Source organism: Arvicanthis niloticus (genome assembly GCF_011762505.2).
Source record: "Arvicanthis niloticus isolate mArvNil1 chromosome Y unlocalized genomic scaffold, mArvNil1.pat.X SUPER_Y_unloc_2, whole genome shotgun sequence".
Taxonomy (NCBI): Eukaryota; Metazoa; Chordata; class Mammalia; order Rodentia; family Muridae; genus Arvicanthis; species Arvicanthis niloticus.
Window position 1 is genome coordinate 4,460,391 of NW_023044979.1, and position 22,197 is coordinate 4,482,587.

The window sequence follows — 22,197 nt, forward strand, 5'->3', positions numbered from 1 at the left end:
GTGGCTTTGTATATATATTCATCACTATTCAATGTGCAACATCTAAATATTATGAGACTATTCAGATCGGTAGTTCCACAGCAAAGCTCTAATGGAGCTACAAATCAATTAAAGGTATCTCTTAAGGCATTGTTTCCATGTCTTCTTCCATAGAGGAATGCCTTACAAACATACAACAGATAACTGATACTGAGGAACATGGCTTTGTGAGAATATTATGATTATAGCTATACTTAAAGGACTGATTTTTTTACACACTTGTTTTTCTTTAGAGCTTCCTGAACACATTAAAATTTCCTCACAGGCATATTTGTATCAGCTTGCACATGAAAACTACCTTTCACACCTTCTAGAACTTTGACGTTGTTCTTCAATATGATGATCTTCCCAACTGTAACCTAAAACAAAGTAACAGAAAATGAATGATATAGTATTGGAAATTCGGTAAAATTCAAGTTATTGTGAATTTTGACAGCACTGAATCTGATTTATTCAGGTTAATCTCCCTTGTTCTCAATTGAAATAAATGACAGAACATTATCAATAAACAAGAATCACTTGTTCCATTATTTTGAAAAGCAAAACAAAATTCTCAGTATTACCTATAGCAGTGAGGTTTTGGTAGGTCTCCAGCATCACATCTTTGTAAAGATTCTTCTGGGAAGGATCCAGCAAATTCCACTCTTCTGTAGTGAAGTTCACATGCACATCGTTGTAAGTCACTGCATCCTAAAATATCACACATATGTGTACAACAGAAAGCATGATTGTGACATCACTGTAAATAAAAGGATACTTTCTAGACAATGTAATAGTGTAATTCTGGTGCTTCCTCCATTTATTTCCTGAAACAGAAGTTATAACCTAATTATTCTGTCATTTAGAAAAAAATTGAATTATGTTTCACCTGTGTTGCTTCTGAACCCTTTAAATAGAATATAGCCTTGCAAGACAAATGGCAACTGAGAGGGATATGCAGGGGGAAACAGATCAACTGTACTGAGCAAAGGTCTGAAAAGCTGTATGAACAATTACTAACTACAAAAATGATGGGCAAGCTGTGTTTATTTGCTCATGTCTTTAATCACAGAGGTATTGTTCAGTGGTGGTACATGCCTTTAATTCCAGCACTTGGGAGGCAGAAGCAGGTGGATTTCTGAGTTCAAGGCCACTCTGGTCTACAAAGTGAGTTCCAGGACAGCCAGGGTTACACAAAGAAACCCTGTCTTGAGAAACAAAAAACAGGCCGGGCGGTGGTGGCACACGCCTTTAATCCCAGAACTTGGGAGGCAGAGGTATGTGGATTTCTGAGTTCGAGGACAGCCTGGTCTACAGAGTGAGTTCCAGGACAGCCAGGGCTACACAGAGAAACCCTGTCTTGAAAAACCAAAAAAAAAAAAAAAAGAAAAAAACAAAAACAACAACAACAAAAAAAAAGAAAAAGAAAACAATCACAGAGGTACAGGCAAGTGTATGTCATTGAGCTGGATGCTGGCGTGGTCTATGTGATTTGTTGCAGGACAGCAAAAGTTACATATTAAGACCCTCACTCCCCAGTAAAAGTCAACCAAGGAAAAAAATGATAGAACTCAGTTTTTACTGACGTTCCTACAAAAAATTATACTTTCACTGCACTTGTGTGTTTATCTTGCAAAAACATGATGTGAACCAGTTTAAGCAGCAACATTAATTAAGGTTTACTAGAAGAGAATGCATGTTTAAACAGTTAAATATGAACAGATGAAAATATTAGTAATGTATATGTTGATCAGAAATAAGGAACATAGAGCAGGAAAGGCAGCTCAGAAGTGGAAAGCTCTTGCTGGTCTTCAGTATAATGGTAGTCCACTTTTAGTATTTACATGGGGATCAACAAGTACTCATTACTTCGAGATCAAGAGGACTGAGGCGATCTTCTGACAACAGTAAAGATGAGGCACACATGATATTCATATTTATGCACACAGCCATAATACTTATTAATTCAAAAATTTGAAAACAAATACAGAGTTAGGCAGAATGACATACACCTGAAATTCAATGACTCTGAAGCTTCAGGTGGTATTGATATCATGAACATATGCCAGTATGAGAAATAGAATATAACTTATATATTTGCCTGAATTTTAAAATTAAAGATGTGGATGAAAAGCAGCACAGAAGCATGTGTTTATTGTACAATAACATGTAATGTGGTTTCTGTGTCTACGATCACCATAGGAAGGGCTTCACAGATAAATTTTGTCTTGAAAACAATAAACAAAAGATATAAAGTTAAAAATATAAATCCACCAGGCTTGCAAAATAGCTTAATATTGAATACCAAATGTTTATACTGTATCTTACGTGATTTAGGGGCTGAGAACAAATGAGGAATGTATGGGAACACGAGAAGAAAGCTGAAAGTTCAGTTTCAACCACACAGTAGACACAGAACAAAATCTGTCCTGTCTAAAAAGAAATACAGGGGTTAAGCTGGAGCAGAGACTGAGGGAATGGCCAATGAAAACTTGCCCAACTGGAGACCCTCCTTATGAACAAGCACTAATCCATGACATTATTAGGGATAGTCTGTTATGCTCCCACACAGGAGCCTTGCACAATTGTCCTTTAAGAGGCTGCATCCAACAGCTGACTTGAAACAGATGCAGAGAACCACATTCAAACACTGAATGGTCCTGGGTGACTGTTATTGAAGTTTGGGGAAGGATTGATGGCCCTGAAGAGGATAGGAACTCCACAGGTAGACCAGCAGACTCAACTAACCTGGACACTTGGGAACACACACAGACTGATCCACAAACAAAATAACACACACAATCTAGACAAAGGCCCCTGGAATATATGTAGCAGATGTGCAGCTCAGTCTTCATGATGGTCCTCCAACAACTGTACCAGGGGCTGTACCTAAAGCTGCTGTCTATCTTTGGAATCTGCTCCCTGAACTGGGCTGCCATGTCTGGCTTCAATGGAAAGGATGCATTTAACTCAGAAGAGACTTGATGCACCTCAGTGTGGAGATACCCAGGGGCACACACCTTCTCAAAGGAGAAACAGAGGATATTGTAGGGAGTGACTCTGTGTGGGCAGGGGACCTAGAGTAGGGACTTCACAAAGTTCATAGTCATTTTATTTATTACTGTGTGAAACTGGAAAAATCCCAGATGTCACTCAACCAAAATATGGATATAGAAAATGTGGTTCATTTACAAAAGAAAAAACTATTCAGCTATAAAATACAAGAATATTATCAATTCAAGGCAAATGGATACAACTAGAAACTATTATCCTGAGTGAGGTAACCCAGACCTAAAATCACATGCATCTATGTACTCTCTTACAAGTGAATAATAATAAAAAAATACAGGAAACCCACACAACACTCTATAGACCCAAAGAAGCTATACACAAAGGAAGGCCCAAATGAGCATGGTTGAATCTCACTCAGAAGTGGGAATAAAGCAATCATAGGAGGCAGATGGAAGATAGAGAACTGGATGGGAGAGCAGATAAGAAGGGGAATTGGGGAGAACCAGCAACAGCTGTGTCGAGAGACTATGGGGTTGATCTTAGCTGAGATGCATAGCAGTAAGATATGGATGCTGAAGAGGCCACATCGGCAGTCAGGCAGGACCCCCCAGTGGAGAGTTAAAGACACCAACCAATCCAAAAACCTTTTTACCCAAAATTTGTTCTTGTCCACAAGAATGCAATCTACAACATAGATTCTGTCCAGCTGCAAAATAACCCTTTGATACCATGTTGTTGTTCTAACTTCCTACCTTGCTGTTTTGATTGAATCCTCTAAGCAAAAGCATCTCAGGTAATAAATGGTTGTTGTACTTGGCTCTGACAGATCAGTCCATCATTTTGGGAGCTTAGATTAGAAACTGAAGGCAAAAGCATGGACAAACAGTGTCTCCTGGTCTGTTCTCTTGCTTCCTCACTGTCTCATGCTCATCCTGCTCTCACATCCAGCTCAGGACCACTTGCTTAGGGATATTGCCACCCTCAGTGGAAGAGCCTTCATAAACAATCATCACCACTATCTCTTACACACATAGCAACCAGCCATTCTGACGAAGGTGTGCCCTCGATTGAGGTTCCTTCAGATGACTGTAGCTCTGAAATGCTGAGAACTGAAAACAACTATGACACAGACACAATAATAATTAAGAAAGTTGTAACAACCCAAAACCAATGAGCTAACCATATTAATTGCAGGAGCCCCTGCTACCACAAGAGTGAGTTGGAGCCAGAAAAAAATAGGGAGGGCACCTGGCTCAGAGCAAGGAAAGATTCACTAGAATGGGGAGCTCAGAGGCTGAGCTGACCTGGGATGATCATCTTTAACACACGGTTCTCAGGCCAGTGCTACCAAAGAGGAGGTTAAAACAGCTGGAAGGTAGACAGAAAAGAAGATTGTACCACACAACTGGAAATGACCACCAACAAAAGACAGGATCTTTGGTTCAAGGAAGATATGCTGAATTTGTGAGAATCAATGAAGAACAACCTTCCATCTTATGACAAGTTCAAAATGAGAGTCACATATGAACTGGGCAGAGGGTAGTTCAGCAGGTGGAAAATGAGGTCTTTGTCTTTCTACGCTTTAAAATAAGGTAGGCAGAGCCTGATTTTGCCCTGGATGCTGTCTCAAAGAGTTCTCTGTCACTGACTATTCAATGGGTCTAGGTCCTGTTTTTAAGAAGGATTTAACCCAAGGTGTGGGGCTAGTAACTAAATCTACTAGGGTGGAGTCTGTCTAACTTCCTCAGTCAGAAAATAACAAAGTGCCACACATAAAATAGACAGCCTCGAGGGTAAATGCTACCAAACATATGCCAACACTTGTAGAGAGGAGAAAAAAAAGATGGGAAGGTAGCTGTCAGCCATGTAGCAGGGTTCTAAGTCTGCTCTAACCTTCCCAGAAATTAAGACCATGGGCACACCATCTCATAAACCAGGCTCTGAAACATCTTCCAAGCCCTTTGTGGGTTCAACTTTCCAAGGCATCCACTATACTGTGCTTCCACATTCACTTCAGTCATCTCCCTCCACAAATAATCAAGAAAAATCCAAAAACCAAGGCACACAGACACAAATCTGACAGATAAACCATTCTGACACAAAAAACAACAATGACACATCAGCCCTTCAGTTAGGATTCCTGAGGGTTCCAGGGTTCCAGTCCATGCACCATGATGTTGTACCCAAGTCACTGGGACCCTGGAGACCACCAAGAACCTGTTGCAATGCAAATACACAAAGGTCTGTACTATGAGCTCAGTAACAATAATTCTCCACAGTCAATCTCACATCAGGTCCAAACTGAGAGACAGAGTGTAGGGGTGCTGATTATTTATTGTATTTACAGCAAGATTGGAGCATTAACATACATGTCAGCAACTTAATTTTATAGAAACGGCAGGTCTGGCATGATTTGCAGGAACTAAAATCGGGGCAAAATCATCTGACAACTATGATGGGTAAGCTAACTTTTTTTTCCTCTTTAAGATTTATTAGTTATCTATATGTAGCTAAACCCTGCAGTTGTACCTTGACTGGCTGTTGATAAGAGGGTTTTGTTATAGGATGCCAGCTCAAGTGGACTTTGTGCAATCTCAAAAATTATGCATGCCTCCTAAAGATACTGCAGACCATCCACACTTGCTTTTCCTTTCCTGCCTCATCCCTGTATCATAGCCCCCACTTGGGCAGACAGTTCCTGTTCACCCACATGCCGTGCCTGAAAGGACACAAGATAACTTTTCCATAGACCTACTACACTATTTGTTACCCCAAATGCAATTTTCACAGTTGCCTCTAGTACTGTACTAAACACCAGAAGCAGCCTAACCCTGCTAATGACAAAGTCTCCTTGTAGATTACTAAGATCATCTCTTCCTGCCCACCTCTTCTCTCCCAGCTTTCAACATTAGCAAGCATTCCCTCCTGAACATAACAAACAAACAGGTCAGTAAAAGAGGCAACACTCAGCCAAGGCTCTCTGCAAATCCATACATTAAACTCAGGAACAAAACTCATACCCAAATTAGACAAATCCAAAAATCAGTACCTAAATCAATAATCACTTCAAACCCAGAGACCTAGACACCACCATTGATATATAATAAATAACAATCAGGAAAATATGTCACCAAGAAATCCAAGCTATCCTATCACAGGAGGTCCTGAGAAATTCAAACATGCAACAGATATGGTACAAAATAGGTTGTTTGAGGGCAGGGAGATGAGTGAGAATCTGGGTAAGAGATAGAGATGCACAAGAGGACCTGCAGACAGGCAGACAGACAGAGAGCAGAGAGGGAGACCTGAGAATAGAGAAAGAGAATAGAGAGGGGCATGTGCAGAGAACAGAAACAGGGAACAAACAGAGAGAAATCATAAAGGAAACTTTTCCTAAACCAAAGAAGATGCCTGTTAATGTACAAGAAGCATCCAAAACACCCAACAGATTAAAGAAAAAATGTCCCTTTACCACATAATAAAAAAACACTAAACGTAAAAAATAAAGCAACATAAAAACCCGAAACAGAAAAAAATTAACAAAAATTAAACAAAGCAAGAACAAGTAATGTATGAAAGCAGATCCGTTAGATTTTTGCCTGTCTTCATTAAAAACAGGTTTTGTTTGTTTGTTTGTTTGTTTGTTTGTTTGTTTGTTTTTGAGACAGGGTTTCTCTGTGTAGCCCTGGCTGTCCTGGAACTCACTCTGTAGACCAGGCTGGCCTCAAACTCAGAAATCGCCCTGCTTCTGCCTCCAAAGTGCTGGGATTAAAGGCGTGTGCCACCACTGCCCAGTTATGCCTGTCTTCCTAATGTATTCTATAAAAGACAAAAAGGTTTGGACACATGTGCTGCAGAATCAGAGAAATCACTCGTTTCTACAAGAAAGTAACTGGTCAAATGTTTTGGGCAGATTCAGAATCAGCCATGATAGTGAAGTTACTCACAGGTCACCTCCTGATGTAACATGTGAGGATAATCACCAGGGACCTCACAGGTGGTCACATCTGGCTGATGCTTCTCATGCAGCCCCAGAGAGGACCCAACACCCCAGCTCCCATGCTCACCCACCTGCCCCTACCCATTGTGGGCAGTGATCCTGTGCTCACCATGACTCGATTTCAGAGCTTCCCTGAGGTCTCCACACAGCACCTGACAGCAGGGCTCAGAGCAGGACACAGATTCAAGCCTGCACAGGCACAGCGAACTTGCAGACTGGCATCCAGAACAATCCGCCTCCTTGTCTGATTGGCAGGTCTGCTTGGAAGCATTGATTGGCCAGTGAGTCTTACCACTCCTCAAGGTTAAAGTGTGCTTTTGAACATGAAAGACAGCATTCAAACAAAGAAACAAAAGCAGACAATTAACACACGTGAGCAGCAAGCAACAAAATAAAAACAGAGACTTGAGTTCAGGCTCACTTATTTCTTGCCGTATTTTCATTAACATGATTTACCTTTCCCGATGCAGCAGATTCCAGTGGTGATCACCTTCATTTCACTTCTGAATTTTTGCCAGATCCTTCTTTCTGCAAGGTCCCTCACTGGGTCTCTCTTCTTTTCTCCAAATCCCAAGTCCTAAGTTCCTAGTCCTTAGTGCCTCCAAGTTCCAAGTTATTTCTTCCAAGTTCTCTTCCAAGTGCCTGATACCTAATGCCTAATTCCTATTCCAAGTTGTGCTCCAAGTTGTACTCTCTGAAGTGTCTGATTCTCTGCCACCTTCCTCTGCCTTTTATGTCTCACTTCTAAGCCACGCCTCTAAGTCATGCCTTTAATCCTGCCCTTAGGTCTTGTCTCTAAATCTGATCTCTAATTCACACTCTTAAGTCACACACCTTTAATCTCACACACCTTTAATCTAACACACCTTTAATCTCACACACCCAAGGAAAGTCCTGGGTATACAAAGCAAGATGTTATCAGAGTGTGCTCAGCTGTTTTAGGCTATCGTAATACAAGTCTCATGTCAGGGTATATGGCTCAAGATGGCTGCAAAGCTTTCTTTCTAACCCCATCATGAGGCATTTTTTATTCTCCCAGAAGAACTGCAACTTGAGTTTTCATCACTAAAAAGCATCAGTTTTGTAGTCATAGTGAAAATTCAGATTTTTTTTTTTTTTTTTTTTTTTTTTTTTTTTGGTTTTCGAGACAGGGTTTCTCTGTATAGGCCTGGCTGTCCTGCAACTCACTCTGTAGACCAGCCAGCCTCGAACTCGGAAATCCACCTGCCTCTGCCTCCCAAGTGCTGGGATTAAAGGTGTGCACCACCACCGCCCAGCTTGAAAATTCAGATTTTTAATCATTGAGCTTCCAACCTTTTTTTGGGATTGTGTCACTTAGAGTTTTGCTTTTTATATGTTGAAGTCCTGCATTTTTCTGAAATCTCACCAAAATCATTGGGATTTAGACCTCTGGGCTATTTGACTGGAGTCCCTAAATTAGTCCCTTACTCCCACACATTTTATAATAGTCTCCCAAGCCATAGTCTGACTGCAACTTCTTTTGGTTTTGTTCCCTGAGACTGGTAAACTCGCCCAGGAGCCTGTTTCCAAAGAAACCCACCTATTTACTTAAATTTTGCTCAATTGGCTTATCCCTTTGTCAGAGAAAAAAACGGGAATCATCTTGGTGCAGAAATACAGGAAAAGTTGAGTCCCCGACAGGTGGCCCGGATCATTCCTGGTCACATGAGGATCAATTCCCCCACCCCTCTTTTTTTCTTAACCGAAAACATCAAATTCTGGACTTGATAAATAACCTGTCCTTAGCTACTGCTTAATTCTGGGTCCAGGACCTCACTGGCTCTCCTGCTGAGTCTCCGGAGTCTGCCAGAGTTAACCCTCATCAGAACAAAGACTAAGTTTTGTTTTGGGGAACCTCTTATAAGATGTATTGAGGTTACTTCCCCTGTATAAACAGTTCTTTCTAGCACAGGGTATCAATTGGGACCCCAATCTCAGTCTCGAGATCTCCAGCAAACGCTGGGAAGATGGGTACTACAGGGTCCAAAATTGATACCTCTTGGGTGTGTGCTGTGAAAATTATCCAAACTGGGGTCCTCTAAGAACTTGACCTCCTAAACGCTGCCTGATCCTATTTTCATCTTTGGCTTGATCCTAATGCACTATAGATCATCGGTCTACATGGCCACTAGAGGGCACAATAGACTTTAATGCTCAGCGGGTTGTTTGTTTGTTTGTTTGAACTGTGCTCCTGCCCCTTTCTCTGTAGTCGGTGCTCAATGGCTCAATTCTTGTTGGCCAGGGTTACAACACCCGTGAATCCTGTTTTATCTGGGGATTTGGATGACTGAACCACAGGAGTCATTGCCCCACCCCTTCCTTGATCCCAATCTACTTCTGTCTTCTGAGACACAGGCCAAGGCCCAGCCTCTGCCCCCTTACCCTCCTCCTCTGTCTCTCTTCTCACTGTCCCTCCCTCTTCCTCACTGCTACAGGTTTCATTTGATAATCAACTGCCTCCTCTTTACCCATTATCTTCCTATCCTCTTCCCTCCTCATTGCTCACTCTGCCCTCGTCCTCTTCTACAACCCTACAATCCACACCCTGGTCTCTTTCCACACATTGGCTTGCTCCACAAGAATTCTCTCCTGTGGCATCTTACATGCAGGCCTCTGATCTTCTCTGCTCACTGTCTTCCAGGTGGCAAGAGCTGAGGGGCTTGTTCGAGTCCACATTCCTTTCTCCATGTAGGACCTCTCCCAGATTGAAAAATGGATAGGTTCCTTCTCTGCCAAAACATCCACCTATATTAGAGAGTTCTGCTACCTTTGCCAGGCCTATAACCTAACTCGGCATGACCTTTATGCCATACAAGGTTCTGTCCTGACTCCTGAGGAATGTGGATGGGTTCAGGCAGCCACCAGGCAGTAAGCAGACCAGACCCATCTAGTGGACAATACAGTCCCTGTGGGTAATGTGGCAGTGCCCACGAGAGAACACAACAGGAATTACCAGCCAGATCAAAATGACAACCTCAAGGTCTGCTGCCTCCTTCAGGGTGTTGAATCAGTCCCAAAGAAAGTTGTTGACTTTAATAAGCTCTGTGAAATCATACAACAAGCAGATGAAAATCCAGTCATTTTTCTAAATTGATTATGGGAGACTATGATCCGATGTACCTACCTGGACTTTGTCTCTTCCTCAGTGGAAGCCACAGTTCTTGTTACTCCTTTTATTTCTCAGCCATGGTCAGATATTCGAAAAAAGCTAAAATAGGCTGAGGGCGGTCTCCAACCTCCCATGCAGGAGTTGGTGAAAATGGATTTTAAACTCTTTAGCCCCTGGCTGAGTCTTCCCAACATGATGGGCTACAGCAGAAGGCCATGCCCCAAGCCCAAGCCTTAGCAGCCACCCTGAGGCCAACAGAGGGAACTAGGGAGGTCTGCATGCCCAATCCTTCTAGGGTCAAGCCTAAGTCAATGCTGCCAGGGATGTGTTTCAAGAGCAGCCGAGACGGACATTGGTATCTCAGCTGATCAACCCAAGGCAGCCCACCAAGTCATGCCCTGCCTGCTGGCAGCCTGGCTACTGGAAATCAGAATGCCCAGTTTTGGCTTGTCCTCTTTGCCCAGCCATGGAGGCCTAGCCCCATCCCAGCGTAACACAACAGGTAGCTGGTAAGTCCATCTCATTCCTGGTGCACTGTGAGACTACTTTCTCTGTTTTAACTCTCCATTCAGGTCCCATGATCCCATCACCAAATCTGTCATGTGGCGGGGTGTCAGGGTGTTGATGGAACCCCCTCATTTCCACCTAAGACCCTGCCATCCCCGTCTTCTTTTTTTTTTTTTTTTTTTGGTTTTTCGAGATAGGGTTTCTCTGTATAGCCCAGGCTGTCCTGAAACTCACTCTGTAGACCAGGCTGGCCTGAAACACAGAAATCCACCTGCCTCTGCCTCCCAAGTGCTGGGATTAAAGGTGTGTGCCGTCAATTATTGATTATTATTGGTCATCAATTAGTATTTCTAAATATTGATTACCATTTATTGATTATTGATTATTGGTCGGCATTGATTATTGATTGTTATCCCATCAGCGTCATCCCCCTGCCTCTGCCTCCCGAGTGCTGGGATTAAAGGCATGCACCACCACCGCCGGCTAGTTTTGGTTTTTTTTTGTTTTGTTTTTTGTTTGTCTTTTGTCATCCAAACAACTAGACCCCACCATATATGAATAGCAGCCATGTTTGGGACCCCTAGCATCATCAACAATTGAACTCACCCAGGAGGCCCTCAAGATCACCCTGTTCCAGCCCATCATGATATACTCTATCCATTGCCTTTCTGACCTGGGTCATTCCTCTCTTTCCGTCTTTGGACCCTCGAGAGTCCACATTTACTGTTCTTGGAAAACTCCCAAATCACATTGGCCTCCAAACCCCTCAGCCTGGCAACCTTCCTGCATATCCCATCATCCTCTGATACCCCTTCTCATTTCTGCCTAGGGGCAGTAGAGACACTGTGCCTACCCCAGCCCAGTCTTCTAAAGCAACCTCTCACAGACCCCCTCCCCCCAACTTACCCTCTTTATGAACTCGAGCTCTCTCGTAGACAATGATCATTGCCACTAAAACAGTTGAGGCAAACCACCTCCCTGTGGTGGCCTCTTCCAAAAAGGCTGAGTTAATTGCTTTAACAAGGGTACTGCAAATAGCCAAAAACCCAATGGGCTAACATGTGTGCCTTCTGAATAATTTATACACACTACTTTATTTTTTTTATTTTATATTTTATTTTTTGATTTCTTAATTTATATTTATATTTACATTATATTTTATATTTTGTTTTACACTTATTTTATTTGTTTATTTAATTTAATTTAATTTAATTTAATTTAATTTAATTTTTTGGTTTTTCGATCCAGGGTTTCTCTGTGTAGCCCTGGCTGTCCTGGAATTCACTCTGTAGACCAGGCTGGCCTCGAACTCAGAAATCTGCCTGCCTCTGCCTCCCAAGTGCTGGGATTAATGGCATGCACCACCACCATCCGGCTATATTTTATTTTATAATTTATATTATTTTCTATTTTAATTTACTTTTATTTTTATATTTTACATTTTATATTTGATAAATTTTATATTTTATTTTATCTCTACTTTATATTTTTTTCTCACCACCAAGGACACACCCATTGTCAATTCTTCCCTTATGGCAAAATCTTTGAAGGCTCTCCAACTCCCAAAGGAGGTGGTCACAATTCACTGCCAAGGGCGCCAGACCTCTCCAGACCCAGTGGCTTTGGGTTATACCAGAACTGACTCAGTCACCTCGGGTTTGGCTTCCAGCTCCTCTACACCAAAATGCACATCCGCTTTCTGACATATTCCTACAAACCTCAATACATCAATTGTAAGTAGGGATGAATTAGGTGACCCAATGTACCAAATTGTGCTCTTAGTATTTCTGAAAAAAATTGTTGGAGGAAAAGAATGAGTTGTACGATAAAACTGAACAGCTGCAAATGCAAATAAACATTCTAAAGGTTTCTAAGTGTGCTCTTGAAGAGAATCTTCTCTCCTATAGTCATAGAGCCATAGATGGCTCTGCAAATCTCCCATGCTGTCTCCACAATGATTGGCTGAACCCAGTCCATCCCACCATCCACATGAGCTCAGTAAAAGTGAGACTCTAATGCTTAGATCATCCAAAGGCTCTCTATGTTTGGTAATGTTCAGTAACAAGATGCCTATACAATCAGAGGGGTAACCCAATACCCAATCTAGATATACCAACTACCTTTGACTGCTAGAAACACATGGACTTCTGCTTCTATGTTTCCCCCTCTCTCCTCCCTCTTCCCTTGCTCCTCCTCTTCCTTCTCCTCTTTTTCTCCTTACTCCTTCACTTTCTCTCCTTACTCCTCCCAACTAAGCTCCTCCAACAACTCCCAACTTGCTGCTTACAAGAAAGCATTCCCTGACAGACACTTGGGGTTCCACCATCACCAAAACAGTCTTGGCTGATGCTGGTGCATTGGGCATGGGGGCAAGCTAGCTCAGATAGAATAAAGACGATGCTGTGAGTTGCATCAAATCAGCTCCTGTGTGTGTCTTTTTGGGGATCACTAACATTTTCCTGGCACATGTTCTATTTCTACTAAAATGGAATAGCAGATCAAGATATTCCTTTTCAAAAGAAGATAGATGGATAGAGTTGATGGTAGAGCCTTGCTCCAATATTCAAAATCTATGATTCACAATAAACACCTGCCAAAGGCTCCAAACAACATTCTTATCTAACCATGAAACTGGTAGCACAGCCTGCACAGCAGCCTGGTCCTGTTATAGAGCCTTCTCCTGGTTTTGGCCCCCAACAGAAAGCTAGCAGCTTTCTGAGCTACTTGATATACTGACTGGTAAAACACACCCAAGTGGGGAGTGTGCTGTCTCCAAAATCCCAATCAGCCCAGTAAATGTCGTGCTTCTCTGTTTGCAGTGGGATTGGCCAGGTGCACTGCTTATCTTGCATCTTTGAATTAATGTCTCTGAAAACCCTATGACACTAGGTTCCTCAGCATTTCACTAAATTAGAAGACTACTGCCTTGCAGTGGTGGCACAAACCTTTAATCCCAGCACTTGGGAGGCAGAGACAGGTAAATTTCTGAGTTTGAGGCCAGCCTGGTCTACAGAGTGAGTTCCAGGACAGCCAGGCTTACACAGAGAAACCCTGCCTCAAAAAACCAAAAAAGAAAAAAAGAAGAGTACTTAAGTTTTGGTTGGATTTATTTTCTGTCCTCTGATGCCCTTATGCCCGGGTTTGCAGTGAGTCCAATTTGGTTGACACCTCATGTGCCTAGATCAGTTCTACATAATGTGCACTTTAGAGCACTAATATCATATTTTATGGAAGACACAGATGATCAAGATCCCTTCTAACTAAGTTAATGTCACAGAAAATGATGAAATACAGATGCAAATAGAAAACCCAAAGGCTAGAGTAAACTTTATTTTCCCCACACAGAGAGTTATTTTAATATATTATTATTGATTCTATTTGTTTTTCCAATGCTGTTATACACAGCATTGTATTAATATTGTTTTCATATATTAATATGAAAATATTAATTATAAAGGTATATGTATATATGAATGGAGGCATAAAACATATTTTCCATCTTTGGATAAACATATTTCAGTTGGAAGTGAGACTGGGCTTAATTTAGCTTAGGCTAGCCTTAAATTCATTACGTAGCTGAGCTATGTCTTGGTCTTATGATCATCTAGCCTTGTCTGTTGGGTTCTGAGATTTTAGGCATGGCTACCCCAGGGAGCAGCAACTTGTGTTTCAGCTTTACCATCTAATAATGGTTACTGGAACAATCCCTTCCTTTCATCTTCTTTGAAGAAAAGGCATCTGAAAGCACATTATGACATTTTCCAGAAAGTACCACATCCAGGAATACTGAGAATCCTCTATCATCTTACTTTCCATTCCATTTCAATTATTGGACACAAACCATAATAACAGCCATTTTGTTGTGGTAAATATTATTTGGGAGTTTCTTATGCCACATATACAGTTACCAAATAAATTACACAAAAGTCTTTGTATTTACAATAAGCAGTAAAGCAACAGAGTTGGGCAGATATCAACCCACTATTCCTATTTTGTCTATTTTTCTGTTAATATCTGTGAGATATCATGGGCCATGTTCTCCCTAGGATGCTCATACTCCCAGGCCAGACCTACTGGCCATGAACTCATACTCCACCTACCCCATGGTGCCTTCTTTCTTCTCCCTCCTCTCTCTCCTTCATGGTCTCTTCCCCAGACACTCAGTCTGGGACCTGAAGCACCATCTACCTTTCTTCTCCCCAGCTTCAGGCTTTGGCATCTTTATTAAGCAATCATGGAAGTCAGGAAAAAATAGAAATGATGTAATTATAGTCCCAAAAATTATTGTACAAAGTTGAACCAGGCTTTATGGCCATGTGTCCAGAGTCTAGGATCTTGTATTAGAGCACATCAAATATTATTTTTCCTTTTTCTCTCAGGCTGAACATTTTAAACCTAGAAAATAATAGTCTTTGTAAACAGGGCCATATCATGATACCCAGATTTCCTATTTCAGTTGAACTAGTGTAACTACTGTAAATTGATTTAACATAAGTTCAGTTTTTAAATCTAGATTCTTGATTGCCTAGTGTGCAGACACAAGAAATTACCAATCAGGACATTTGTTGATCATCTAAAATTAATTGACTCACAACTTGCTAATATCGATCACTGTCAATTCAGGGAAGCTTTTACCTTCTTTTTCCACCCCTTTGTGTACTGTGAGTAACCCGGCTTCAAAGGTGGTCATAGAACTAGATTCTTGCACAGGCCTCTCTTCATTTCAAGACCCAAGAAAAGCAAGAGAGGTTGTAGGAAACTCACTCAGTGTTTTATTTTTGTTTTGCAGTGACCAGTCAAGGATCAGCCTGGAAGAGTTGGAAGACACTCTTTTCATCACTGAGAAGCAGAGAAAGAATTGATGCTCAAAATAATTCTCAATCACATACAAAGAGGCAGGCCTCAGCTACAGACAACATTCCTATGACAAAAAATAAATAATCAGCAGGAGTTGAAAATAAGAAAAAGAAATTCTTAATGACTTGGAATTGAAGGGGAATGAAAACAAAAAGGAGAATATAGCAGTGTTGCATTTGAAATCAGTAATTGACTTTTAAAGCAAATACACATAGAATGAATTAGATAGTCTTTCTTTTGTTTCTATTTTGTAGAATAGTCCAAGGTGGTCTTAGCTCTTCTTTAAAAGTCTGGTAGAATGCTGCACTAAAACTACCTAGCCCTTGCCTTTTTTGGATACGAGGTTTATAATATCTACTGTGATTTCCTTAGGGGTTATACTACAGTTTAGATAATTTACCTGATCTTGATTTAATTTGGGCTTATAGCATCTGTCTAGATAATTATCCATTTTTCTGGCTACATATTTCATTTAAAATTTCCAGTTTATAGAAAGAACTAATGGTGTTTACAAGTTTCCTGAGTTTCTCTTGTTATGTCTCCCTTTTCCTTTCTGATTTTGTTAATTTGGATACTGTCTCTGTGCCCTTTGGTTAGTCTGGCTAAGAGTTTTTCTATCTTATTGATTTTGTCAAAGAACCAACTCTTGGTTTTGTTGAGTCTCTGTACTGTCCTCTTTGTTTGTAATTGGTTCATTTCTGCCCTGAGTTTCATTATTTTCTGGAGTCTATGTCTGTTAGGTGTGTTCGCTTCTTTTTGTTCTAAAGCTTTCTGGTGTGCTGTTAAGTTGCTTGTGTAGGATCTCTCTGGTATGTTTATGAGGGCACTTAGTGCTGTGAATTTTTGTCTTACCACGGTTTTCACTGTGTAGCATAAGTTTGGGTATGCTGTGTCTTCATTCTCATTGAATTCTAGAAAGTCTCTTATTTCTTTATTTCTTCCCTGAACAAGTTATCATTTTATAGAAAGTTGTTCTTTTGGTTTTTTTTGTAATGGTGACTCCAGGGCTAGTGATTGGAAGCAATGTTATTAAAACAATCAACTCAACAAAGTAACATATATATATATATATATATATATATATATATATATATATATATAATATTATTTATATTAAATAAATAATATAAATAAATAATATAATATGTTCACATTATATTAATATTAATTATTATATAATATTAATATAATATAAATAAATATATTAAGTAAATATTATATATATATATATTAATAAGTCTTTCATTTGCCTCCCTGTGCAATTTAAGGAGAAAAAATAACCATGGCATTAATCAAACATTGGGTTAAATGTAAGCTGAATACTTCACAGAATCTGTCATGGAGCCTATGGTGGGTCCCACGATAAATTTCATTGTGTGGACACAAACTATTGTATATCAAGTACATTGACATAAAATGGACCTTTTCACTTCCAGAAGTTATAGCCACATTCCCTTCCCTGATGTTGGTACTTGATTATGTAATAAGGTGTAACATTTATCACCCTCTGGTGAATGAGTGTGAGCCCATTTATGTTGCCAAAGAAGGTCTTAAATATTCTGACATAGCTGAAGTTCTTCAAAAAGGTTTTGAAACCAACTGTATGAAGATAATAGAGGTCCTTAAAGTAGAATTGATGAAATCACATTTAAAAATCTAGGAAAGCCCAAACAATTGGAGGAAATCAATAAATACCTCAAAGACAGCCAGGAAAACACAAACAAAAAAGTGGAGGAAACCAACCAATCTTATAAAGAAATCCAAGAAAAACAAACCAAGAGTAAAAGGAAACAAAACTGTTTAATACCTAAAAGTACAAACAGAAACAATAACAAAAGCACAAAGTGAGGGAATGATGAAAACAAAAGCTTAGGAATGGAAAATAACCTATGGAGGCAAAATTCACAAACAGAATATAGGGATGGAAGACAAATCTCAAGCACTGAAGACACAATAAAAGTGATGTAAATATCACACAATGAAAATGTTAAATCTAACACTTCCTGACATAAAATATCCAGAATATCTAGGACAGTTTATTTCTATTATAAATTCTTTCATGCTTTTAAAAATGATTAGGACATGCAGAGGTTTCACATGTTGATTACTTTCAGATGGTTCCTCTCTCATATGTGTTCATTTCTGTATTCAGAAACCACAGTGGCACATAAACCATTTCCCAACTTTAGAACAATCAAAAGGTTTTTGCTCAGTTTGTTTTCTTTTATGTCTTTGGAGATGAAAGAGATATGCACAGCCTTATCACATTCATTACATCTGTAAGGTTTCTCAGAAGTGTATGTGCCTTCAAGTCTTTGGAGAGTACAGTGATATGCAAAGGCTTTATCACATTGACTACATTCATAAGGTTTCACTCTGCACATTTTCTTTTGTGTATTCAGAGATGACTGTGTCCTGGAATGGAATTACCTCATTCATGACATTCAGTTTCTCTCCAGTATGTGTTCTATTATGATATTGGAGACCACTCTGACATGAAAAGGGCTTTAGCACATTGATTACATTCATAAGGTTTCTCTCCAGTATGTGTTCTTTTATGTCTTTGGAGATGACTATGATTGGAAAAGGCTTTACTACACTAATTACATTCAAAAGGTTTCTCTCCAGTATGTGTTCTTTTATGATATTTGAGAGTACTAAGATCTGAAAAGGTTTTACCACATTGATTATATCCATAAGGTTTCTCTCAAGTATGTATTCTTTTATGAGATTGGAGATGACTGGGCCTTGCAAAGGCTTTACCACATTGATTACATTCATAAGGTTTCTCTCCAGTATGTGTTCTTTTATGTCTTTGGAGATGACTGTGACATGAAAAGGCTTTACCACATTGATTACATTCATAAGGTTTCTCTCCAGTATGTATTCTGGTATGAGATTGGAGATTCCCATGACATGAAAAGGCTTTACCACATTGATTACATTCATAAGGTTTCTCTCCAGTATGTGTTCTTTTATGACTTTGGAGACTACTGTGTTGTGAAAAGGCTTTACCACATTGATTACATTCATAAGGTTTCTCTCCAGTATGTGTTCTTTTATGTCTTTGGAGATGATTGTGTTGTGAAAAGGCTTTACCACATTGATTACATACATAAGGTTTCTCTCCAGTATGTGTTCTTTTATGATATTTGAGAGTACTGTGGTCTGAAAAGGCTTTACCACATTGATTACATTCATAAGGTTTCTCTCCAGTATGTGTTCTTTTATGTCTTTGGAGAGTAATGTGACATGAAAAGGCTTTACCACATTGATTACATTTATAAGGTTTCTCTCCAGTATGTGTTCTTTTATGATATTGGAGACTACTGTGTTGTGAAAAGGCTTTACCACATTGATTACATTCATAAGGTTTCTCTCCAGTATGTGTTCTTTTATGTTTTTGGAGAGTACTGTGACATGAAAAGGCTTTACCACATTGATTACATTCATAAGGTTTCTCTCCAGTATGTGTTCTTTTATGATATTGGAGACCACTATGACATGAAAAGGCTTTACCACATTTATTACATTCATAAGGTTTCTCTCCAGTATGTGTTCTTTTATGATGTTTGAGAGTACTGTGGTCTGAAAAGGCTTTACCACATTGATTACATTCATAAGGTTTCTCTCCAATATATGTTCTTTTATGTTTTTGGAGACTACTGTGACATGAAAAAACTTTATCACATTGATTATATTCATGTGGTTTCTCTCCAGTATGACTTCTTTCATGCCTGCAACAATAATGGGCACATGTGAAAGCTTTACCACATTCATTACCTGATCAATCATTTTACCAATATGAATAAATTTTGCAGTTGCTCTAATAATAAAGAACACTCAGATCTTAAGGTTTTATCACTTTGATGTGTGTTTAGCTCTAATGGAGCTAAAAATCAATTAAAGGTATCTCTTAAGGCATTGTTTCCATGTCTTCTTCCTTAGAGGAATGCCGTAAAACATAAATCAAATAATTGATATTGAGGTACATGGCTTTGTGAGAATATGATAATCATAGCTATACTTTACAAACTGATTTTTACACACTTGCTTTAATTTAGTGCTTCCAGAACACATTAAAATTTCCTCACAGGCATATTTGTATCAGCTTGTACATGAAAACTACCATGTACATGGTTTTTATATTTCTATATGATGTATTTTACATGCCTGAAGATATCAGGGTATTAAAACACTGATTGTTTTCTTAGTTTTTCCTGTAGTGTTAAATACACCACAGCAGCACTGTGAGCCAGGACAAACAGAAAAATTTCCAAACTTCTAGTACCCATAGATATTTTCTGCAGTGTGACTTGGGGATGTCCCCAGTTATGTCAGAAAACCAATTACTTGCAAACACCTATCATATTCAGAAAGTCTGCCAAAGGCAGAATGCTACATATCTTCTCATTTTTTGGAGTAGAAAGAGGTATGTTGCTTCTTTCAACATCCCTATGCTCACAAGGTTTTATCCATCCTGACAATTGATATACCCATTAATGAAGAACAAGTGAAAGGTTTACATATTGAATTCACACTATTTGACATTTTGTTCTTTGTACACATGTGGTTTATGAATTAAGGTTTCTCCATGACTTTCTTCACTCTCACTAACTGACCACTCAATAAACTTAGAAATGTCACTAAAGGAATATGAGTATCACCAAATTTACCATGGACTATTTGCTTATTGGATGGCTTTGGATATATATTTATCACTACTCAATGTGCAACATCTAAATATTATGAGACTATTCATATTGGTAGTTCCACAGCAAAGCTCTAATGGAGCTAAAAATCAATTAAAGGTATCTCTTAAGGCATTGTTTCCATGTCTTCTTCCTTAGAGGAATGCCGTAAAACATAAATCAAATAATTGATATTGAGGTACATGGCTTTGTGAGAATATGATAATCATAGCTATACTTTACAAACTGATTTTTACACACTTGCTTTAATTTAGTGCTTCCAGAACACATTAAAATTTCCTCACAGGCATATTTGTATCAGCTTGTACATGAAAACTACCTTTCACGCCTTCTAGAACTTTGACGCTGTTCTTCAATGTGACGATCTTCCCAACTGTAACCTAAAACACAGTTCCAGAAAGTGAATGATATAGTATTGGAAATTACGTAAATGCAAGTTACTGTGAATTTTGACAGCACTGAACCTGATTTATTCATCTCAATCTTCCTTGTTCTCAATTGAAATAACAGAGGCTCATCAATAACCAAGAATCACTTGTTCCATTATTTTGAGAAGCAAAACAAAATTCACAGTGTTACCTATAGCAGTGAGGTTCCGGTAGGTCTCCAGCATCACATCTTTGTAGATATTCTTCTGGGAAGTATCCAGCAAATTCCACTCTTCTGCAGTGAAGTTCACATGCACATCATCATAAGTCACTGCTTCCTAAAATATTACACACATGTGTACAACACAAAACATGATTGTGACATCACTGTAAATAAATGGATACTTTCTAGACAATGTACTAATTTAATTCTTGTGCCTCCTCCACTTATTTACTGAAACAGAACTTATAATCACTCTATCATTTTAGAAGGAAATTGAATTATAAGTTTCACCTCTGTTGCTTCTGATCCCTTTGAATAGGATAAAGCCTTGCAACAGAAATGGCAACTGAGAGGGATATACAGGGGGAAACAGATCAACAGTACTGAGCACACATCTGAAAAGCTGTATGAACAATTACTAACTACAACAATGACGGGCAATCTGTGTGTATTTGCTCATGTCTTTAATCACATGGGTATAGGCAGGTGTATGTCATTGAGCTGGATTCTGACATGGTGTATGCATTGTTTTGCAGGACAGAAAAAGTTACATGTTAAGACCTTCACTCCCCTGTAAAAATCAACCAAAAAACAAAAATGAGTGAGAGAACTCACGGTTCTTTACTGAGGTTCCTACAAAGAATTATACATTCACTGCAGTTATATATTCATCTTGCAAAAACATGAAGTGAACCAGTTTAAACAACAACATTAATAAATTTTACTAGAAGGGAATGCATGTTTAAACAGTTGAAAATGGACAGATGAAAATATTAGTAATGTTTATGCTGATCAGAAATAAGGAAGATAGAGCAGGAAAGATAGCTCAGGAGTTGAAACCTCTTGCTGTTCTTCCACAGAATGGTAGTCAATTTCTAGTATTTACGTTGGGATCAACAACTACCCATTTCTTCAAGATCAGGAGTTCTGAGGCCATCTTCTGACAACAGTAAAGATGAGGCACACATGATATTCATATTCATGCACCCAGGCATAATACACTTATTTATTCAAAAATTTCAGAACAAACACAAGAGTTAGGCAGAACAACATACACCTGGAATCCAATGGGCATGAAGCCTCAGGCAGTATTGATATCATGAACATATGCCATCTGAAGAAATACAATATAATATATGTATTTCACGAAATTTTAAAATTAAAGATGTGGATTAAGAGCTGCACAAAAGCTTGGGCATATTTTACAAAAACATGTCAGGTGGCTTCTGTGGTTTCTATATCTACTGTCACCACAGGAAGGGCTTCACAGAGAAATTTAGTCTTGAAAACAATAAACAAAATATATAAAGTTAAAAAATAAAACCAGAAGGCTTGCAAAATAGCTTAACTTTGAATAGCAAATGTTTATA

The 22,197-nt window shown here is 39.2% G+C and overlaps 1 protein-coding gene across 1 annotated transcript; it reads right to left on the minus strand.

The window, feature by feature from the left end:
- Window positions 1–18,123: 18,123 nt before the first annotated feature.
- Window positions 18,124–20,864, minus strand: LOC143441084 (uncharacterized). The gene is given in 4 exon segments (XM_076928149.1): window positions 18,124–19,299; window positions 19,694–19,697; window positions 20,556–20,616; window positions 20,816–20,864. Coding segments are annotated over 4 exon segments (1,275 nt in total). The 5' UTR covers window positions 20,850–20,864.
- Between the last annotated feature and the right edge of the window lie 1,333 nt (window positions 20,865–22,197).